The sequence below is a fragment of the Echinops telfairi genome, unplaced genomic scaffold (assembly GCF_000313985.2).
Source record: "Echinops telfairi isolate 266 unplaced genomic scaffold, ASM31398v2 ScPeMD7_31;HRSCAF=116, whole genome shotgun sequence".
NCBI classification, from domain to species: domain Eukaryota; kingdom Metazoa; phylum Chordata; class Mammalia; order Afrosoricida; family Tenrecidae; genus Echinops; species Echinops telfairi.
In genome coordinates, this window is record NW_022103928.1 from 28,891,284 (window position 1) to 28,898,988 (window position 7,705).

General features: G+C 52.9%; 1 protein-coding gene across 1 annotated transcript in view; it reads right to left on the reverse strand.

Annotated features, from left to right (window-relative positions):
• Positions 1-783: 783 nt before the first annotated feature.
• TMEM43 (transmembrane protein 43) overlaps positions 784-7,705 on the reverse strand; it is a 16,131-nt gene continuing 9,209 nt past the window's right edge. The window contains exons 8-12 of the mRNA XM_004702368.2: positions 7,506-7,627; positions 7,216-7,290; positions 6,589-6,690; positions 3,316-3,433; positions 784-1,858 (exon numbers count right to left, since the gene is read on the reverse strand). Of these exons, the coding sequence (XP_004702425.1) occupies positions 1,656-1,858; positions 3,316-3,433; positions 6,589-6,690; positions 7,216-7,290; positions 7,506-7,627 (620 nt within the window). The 3' untranslated portion in view covers positions 784-1,655. The remainder of the gene's footprint in view (positions 1,859-3,315; positions 3,434-6,588; positions 6,691-7,215; positions 7,291-7,505; positions 7,628-7,705) is intronic.

Genomic DNA, 7,705 nt, shown 5'->3' on the forward strand with positions numbered 1-7,705 from the left:
AGTAGGGTGTGAACCCCACCTACAGGGACCAAAGCCAGGCAGCAAGCCTTTAGGGAGAAGTAGCCCATTGTCCTAACAGCAGGAGTGGGCCCTACCTGTGGTAGGCCCAGACAGTACTCTGGCAAGTGACTGCCCTAAGGGAGGATGTCTCTAAGCATCTGATCTCCCACCACAGGCTGGCAAACCTTTAATGTTTGGCATATCTTTGGGGGAGACAAAGCTGAGGAAAAGTCTCTTTATAATCCCACATCGGATTTTCCAATAAAATCGCAAGTAAGGTCTACTCCAAATAGATTTAAAGGTTATCTGCTGGGTCAATGAATTGATGGTTCAGATCGGCTCAGGTGACAGTGACTGTTTTGGGGAATTCCAAAAGTGTAATCTTAATAGATTTTCCCATGAGACAGAATGATCATGGAAGCTTATTAGGAAGAAGTTCTAAGAAAAGGGAAAACTGCACATTGGTAAGAAAAAGGCCCGGCAAGTTTTGCCAAAGATTTGATACCCACCCTCAGTGAAGGCAGCAAGGGTGATCCTACACTAATTTTGTGGGAACATTTTGCCCTAGCCATTCTCGTCCTTTAAGAGTTTAATCTGGAAATCTTCCCCTACTCAACCTCTGGCCATCGGCTTGCCCCTTCAGATTTCAAAGGGATACAATTTAAGTCCCTCGAGCATGCTGAAATTGTTTTGATGTGGTATTAATGGAAGAGTGTAAAATAAAACACGGCCTTCAGAAGCATCTAGACCAAGATGAAAGAAAAGATGTCAAGAAACAAGAGCTTCCCATTTTGGTAGTTTTATTTTAAAAAGCCCTATGATTCTGTAGCAATACTTTCTGGCTTACCCTCATATTCGCAACACATTTTCAGAATAGCCTGTCAAGCCTATATATATATTCATAGGCATAGTCCCACTTACCATCCTACCTCTGGAGGTTTTTTGTTGTGTTTTCAATTGTATGTTCAAAAATTCCTTCCTGGGGTAGGAACGGATACAAGAAGTCTGTTATTCATAGCAAAGATGATTTTATAAACAGGACTTCTGGAGATCCTTTACAATAAAAAGATTCTGCCAGACCATAAGCCAAGTATAAAGCCCAATAGCTGCCCAACTTTTCCTCATGACTACATCCTCAGTGTGGTGAACTATCATATCGTGTTCTGCTCAAACATGTGTTTTGGTGCTTGCCAGGCGCGTGCTCGGTCTAGAGGTGATCCGCTGCTGTTTAGCAGTAACGGCGCCCTTTAGGGCCCTAAATGTGTGTGGTGGTTGTGGCAGGGTCCTGGCACTTCAGGGATGGGAACCAGTGAGGATGAGGCTTCGCCCCTGTATCAGCAGTCTCTGTGGAGCGTCACTGCATTGTTACCTTCTATATACAGATGAGCTAAGTGGAACAAGCTACCTCAGCCGCTACACCAGGTTACAAGAGAACAAACAGGAGAATGCGTAACACTGTCCGTTGTAAGCTGCCTCTGTCCACCAAAGCCGCTCATATTGGCAATAGAAGAGGTGGGGGAGGCATTAGCTGACGAACACCAAACCCCGGCAAGTGCACATGGCAGTCAGGCTCCTCCGAGTGGCGAGAACGGGAAACCCAATCGATTCACACTCAGGAGGTGGTGACTTGGATCAGGCAGACGCCAGGGCCTGTCTCACTCCAGCTTTTTGGCCTGCACCCGTGTCCGAGCGATGATGATGGGCACCAATGCCAGGCAGCCGATGAAGAGGGCCCACAGGGGCCGGTAGAAGAGCCAGCCAGCAGCAACCGTGAGCAAAGTCAGCGAGGTGGCCACGCAGAAGGCGAAGGCTTTTAGACCAATGTTGACCAGGTCTCGGAAGACAGGAAACCAGTCCACTGCGGAGAAGGGAAGGCACTGAGTTCAGGGGGCCGATGTGCTCTGCGTCACACAGAGCAGCTCATTCCCTTCCTAGAGAGGGGTGGTCCTTGCCGCCCGTGAATAAGAAGAGGGATGGCTTAGTGGTGGAAGGCACGGAAGCACATACTTAACAACTGGTTGGTTGTGCGTAGCCTGGGGCCGCCCACTTGGCCCGAGGGACACAGAAGGGATGTACACACTTTACCTACTGATAGTGGTCTGAGGTCAATACAAAGACACTCAGCTGTTGTTAGCTGGTCTTTCCCCTGGATTCTCACAAACTCGTAGATGGAGCTCTCTAGGGCTCGCTGGGCTGCTCTGTTATCGCTCCACTGGAGCAGCAAGCTGTGACTACATACCGAATGCCCAGCTCTGGGCAGGGCTAAAGAAAATGTTTTCGCCTCGGCCTTGGCCCCGCCTCAGGACCTCGCAGCAAGCTCTTGTCCCATAGGTGGAATCTAGGTCCCAGCAGCACTGTGGGTTAGGCTGATACACCACAAAACCAGTAGTTCAAACCCACCAACTACTCCTCAGGAGAAAGATGAGGTCGTCTGCTCCCATACAGGTCTTCCTGAGCACAATTCAAACGTCCAAAAAACTGGGTTCTTCCCCTCCCTGGGCCTCAGTTTCCTACCTGCAAAATGAGGTATGTGGCCCCCCTAGCTTTAAAGTCAGGGCTTTCTTGCAGCCACATTTCTCCCCAACCTACAGCGGGAAGAGGAGTTTCTATTGAGGTCCAGGGAAAGTTGGACAGACTCTTCTGAGCAGCGTGGATTAGGACACAAACTGGGATAAAGGCTTAGGAAAGTCCCCTTGAAGCCCCAGCCTCTGGGCTCAACACTCAGACCGGCTCTTCCTCACCCACCCTGGGACTTACAACCTGAATCAGGCCAGGTTACTGGGCTTTTACTGGGCTTCCTGGCTCTAGCCTTGGGCCAAGTGAGCAGCCCAGCAAACTCTACCCTGGGCTCCAAACTTGCTGGCTGCCCCAAATCCAGCTCGGTCATAGTAGAGCTGGGGAAGGAAACGTAACAGTTTTTTAGTGTTTCCTATTTGCATGTTCGGTGTGAAATAACTGAAGTGGAGATGGGGAAGGGACTGACCCAAGTACCCAGAACTCCTACAAGCAGCTTGGGCTTGTAGGACGATCAGTGAGAGAGCTAGTGGACAGGGGAACCAGTGGACGGACCCTGAGATCACGAAGGCTGGCAGCCACCTCATATAAGCCTGGCATGCACGTTACCTGCGCAAGGACATGGCAGGTACTCCATGTATATGGCTGCCTTCCTCCTTTGCTCAATTCATCCCAAAGTTAGAGGGTGGGGCATAGGCCCTGGAGCAGAAGACAGGGCCCTGTGACAGGCACAGGGAGACGCTCAGGGCTGCAAGAGGGTGCAAGGGGCCCTGTGGCCTCCCCCTGCATCTCCACACCCACCTAGCGTATAGAGGATCCGGGTCATGAGGTTGAGGCCCATGAACATGGCCATCCAGCCAGCGGCTCGCAGACCCCAGGTCTTCATGGAGTTGCTCTTCTGTTCTCTCTGAAACACCTCCTGCGGAACAAGGGAGGGAGAAAGTGGTCGCGACTCTCACGGGGTCACAGGCTGACCGGCCGGCAAGGATGAGTGCTGAAGGGCCATGCCCACCCAGAAGCTGGCACTACCTCTGGGCAGATCAGAGGGAGACAAGGAAAAATCGGCTGCAGGGCCCTGTTCTCCGCCCAGCGGGCACAGCACAGGGAAAGAGAGAAGAAACGTGTAATGGAGTGGCTGAGCCTTCCGCAGCAGCATCCCACCCCCTGCAGCTACTGTAGCCCACTGTGTCATCTGTAAGCAGCCTGACTCTCCTCCATTCGGCACCGGGCTCTATGGAGCCTTTATCACCGTCCCTCAATAGCTGGTGGTGCCTGCATGTTGGCGTGCCCAGCGCCACGCTGTGTGTGTGATCTGATGACTCGGAACACAGCTGTGGGAACAGCCTCTTCTCCTCCTTTCCAACTCGCTCCTTGGTCTCCATTGGTTCCTTCTCACCCTCCTGTCCTCTCAAGGTTGAAATCCTCGAGCCAGTCTTCCCACGGAATCCCATCCACTGGCTCACAAAGGGAAAGCTGCGGCTCAGGCTCCTCCTTCGGATTTCACACGTGTGTAGCTCCCGCTGCCTCCCTGACAGCTCGCCTGGATGTCCTCAAACCTCTAGCACGGCCTCCACGCCGCCTCACTCGTGGCTGTCTTCCCCGTCTCAGCCAGGGGTACAAGCAGCCGCCTGCCCAAGTCAAAGTCTAGGTGATCCACCTGATGTTCTCCCTCGCCATCTCGAATTCAATCCATCAGGCAGTCCTGTCAACTCTACAATGTTCTCCCAAATCTCTCTCCTGTCCACCCCCTCATCTCTCACTTATGTCGCTGAACTATGGTAAAAGCTTCCTCCTCACTGGCCTCCTGCTTCTACCTGTCAATCCCACAGCAGCCTGCCCAGGCCTCGCTACTCTGACCCCAAAGCCTGCATCCCAGCCCGGGGCTACCTGGCCAGACTTGCCTCCTTTCCACGGTGGGGCTCGATGTGCCTGCAGCAACAATATGGTCTTCGTTCTCTTCTTTAGAGACCCCATGAGACCCCCGTGTTGTAATCTCTAGCACTAATAATAGTAATAGCTAGTATTTTCACTTAACGCTCAGTCACAGTCCCTAAGTATTTTTACAAGTACAAAGGGGTTTCAAAGAGTGCCTTTCTGGAAAAAATGGAATGAGTAGACAATGGAGTTTTTCCACCAACTTTTTAAAGCCCCCTTGTGTTAGCTTATGCAATCTTCAAAATAACTTGATAGGGTGGCACTTATCCTCATTTTACTAATGAAGAAACTAAAGTTCCGAGAAGATAAGTAACTTGCTCGGACTCTCATTTCATGAAGTTATCTATATTCTATGTTCCCAAGGCAGGGGTCACATCTGCTCCCATCTTCGCTATCTCTCGAAGACAAGAAACACATGTTGAATGAAGGAATAATCTTCATAAAACCGAGTAAAGTAATAATAAACAAATATTTCCATTGTACAGGAGGGGATACAATCTCAGTGAGGATACAAACAGAATCCAAGGGCAGAGGTGATGCTGGCTTACAGCCACCCTATAGGACGTGGAACAGCCCCTGTGAGTTTCTGAAACAGTAAAGTAACTCCTTATGGGAGTAGAGAGGCCCATCTTTCTCCTGAGGAGAGACTGGTGGTTTCGAACTGCTAACCTTGTGGCTAGCAGCCTAATACATAACTATTAAGCCACCAAGGCTCCTGATCGGGTCTGAGGTAGGCAGAGCCTAAATTGGGCCTGTGTCTGATGTCCAGGTTTAGAACCACTACTCAGTACCATCTGGAGCCCCACCCACTCCTCTCTGCTGGGGCAGATCTGAGACCCTGCAGAAGATGGAAGCCCGGGGCTGGGCAAGTCTCCTAATTTTAGAACCCCCACCCCCCAGCCCCCTGAAGGGGGCAGTCAGAACTTGGTTGGAAAGTGAAAGTCCCATCCTGAGGTGGGTGACTGGGCTCCTGGGCAGCAGCCTGACCACACCCTGCTGGGCCAGGTTTAAGGAGTGTGTGTGGCCCAAGCCCTGCCATGGGGCTGTGAGGCTGACGGGAGAGGTGAAAACTGAGGGTCTCATATAGGGACAAAGGGTCACAGGTAGTCCTTGACACCCGCTTTTGCCTACTCCCTTCCTAGCCCGCCAAAGGGGCCCTGGTAGCACAGTGGGTTAAGTGTTGGGCTGCAGTTCAAAACCACCAGCCACTCCTAGGGAGAAATGAGATTTCCCATTCTTATAAAGAGAAAGAGTCTCAGAAAGCCACGGGGCCAGTTCCACCCTGTCCTATAAGGTGGCTGTGAGACAGAAGTAACTCACTTCTGGAGCGTTCCTGATGACAAGCCCCACAGTCTACGAAAGGCCAGTACAGAATGTCTCACTGTGCCACATACAGTGTAAAAACTCCTAATCTTCCGTTAAAGAGAAGGAATCGTTGCCTAGAGAGGCAAACCTGGGAGACACAAAGTGGAACTGGTGGTTCTATCTTTGTACAGCCTCTAAGGACTCAGGTGAGGCACGATCCTTCCCATTTCACACAGTGGGGACGGAGGGAGGCCCACGGAGCTCGAGGGGCAGTTGTCTAAAGGGTGCTAGCCCAGGGAGGGCCAGCGCTTTACCCTCACTGGGACTCTTGAGTTAGTACACACCTCACAGTGTACCTCTGCCCACCAGCCCAGCCCCAGCACCCACGCCCACTCCCCACGAGGCCTCCCTCTGGCCTTCACGAGGCCCTTCTCCCCGCCTGAACGACTGCAGACCTGACTCCTCCAGGACTGCCTCCATCGCATGTCCATCTGAGTGAGCATGGCACCCAGAGCAGCCTTCCTTGACTGCCGTCCAAGCCAGTATCCCGTCTGCCCCTTTCCCGCGGGGCAGGTCCTCCGAAGGCTCTTCGTGACCCTCCGCACAGCCTGCCCTTCCTGGCTAGCCTTTCTGCTCGCACTCGACCACAGGTCTGCGGAGGGGAGTCTGCTTCGCTCGCCAGCCTCCCCTCAGTGCCCAGCGCGGTTGGGCATGCTGAGGGAGGGATTATTCCGGCCTTGCCACACAGGCTATGTCCTCTAGAGGAGCCCGTTGAGTCACTGTCAGAGGAGAGACAGGAGGAAGGAACAAGCTGGCCCTCCCTCCATCACTCACCTCTGCTGAGAAGTCCCCGTGGTGCAAGAGAAGCAAGGTGTTCCCAGACTTGGTGGAGTATGGGACTAGCTGGTCACCTCGCTGCCGGGCAACTACAGTGACCTAGGGGAGAACTCAGTGTCAGAGCTGACGGGGTGATCAGAGAACTGGCACATGTCGAGAATCCCCTCTCCCAACTGCCAACCCGTCTGGCCTGGCCACAGCAAGCCCTCTGGGGAGATAGGCTAATGAGGGAATGAGTGACAAGAAGCCAGCATCGTCCCTGCCCGGGACTTCTCTGTCCACAAGTTTTTCCTAGGGTACACCCAGCCCTAGGGGCGTCAGCGGTTTCATCTAAAGCCCCAGAGAGGGCCGTAGCAAAGCCATGGGCGGGAGTGGGGCTGCATCTACTAGGGTCAGGAACATAAGACCAGACATTTATCCACCAAAGGCAGGGGGCGGGAAGCAGCAGGTTTGGATGTTATTAGAAGAAATTATCATGGGTAATTATGAAATCCCTCTAGACTTGCCCAGGTCCACATGGGTTCTGGGGGACACGAACCTCTGGATTAGCTCAAAAGCACGCATGAGTCCCCAAGAGAGTCGTGCCCAGTGCAAGGCCCTGAAGCCCCTCCGACACCCACTTACCACATGAGCAGGCCCCAGGTCGGGGTCGTCCCCACTCAGTCCTGCATAGGAGAAGGAAACACGCAGGTCTCCCACCTGTGGGTTAGAAAACATCTGAGATGAGTGGATCAGAAGCTGCTGCCAGGGTCCGCCAGCTATCACCCCCCTTTCGCTGAACTCCTTTCCCTCCGACATCCCAGTGGCTAACTGCAGCTGTGTGACTGGCAAAGCTCAAACAGGAACCTGGCTGCGTGTGCTGTTTCCTAAGGCCCTGATCTGTGCTGTGCAGAGAGCCCATGCCTGCTGTGTACCTCTGGATACTTGGGGTTCTCGCTGTGGTAGAAAAAGTCTCCCCGGCGGATGATGTCCACGTGGGGGTCCTCCAGCTTGGACAGGCTCAGGGGCTTGAAGTTATCGACTTTGTCAATGAGACCTGAGAGCAGCAGGGTGGTTAGGAACAGGGACGTATAACAAAAAAAATCCCCAATCTATGAATGCTCTCAGCCTGACT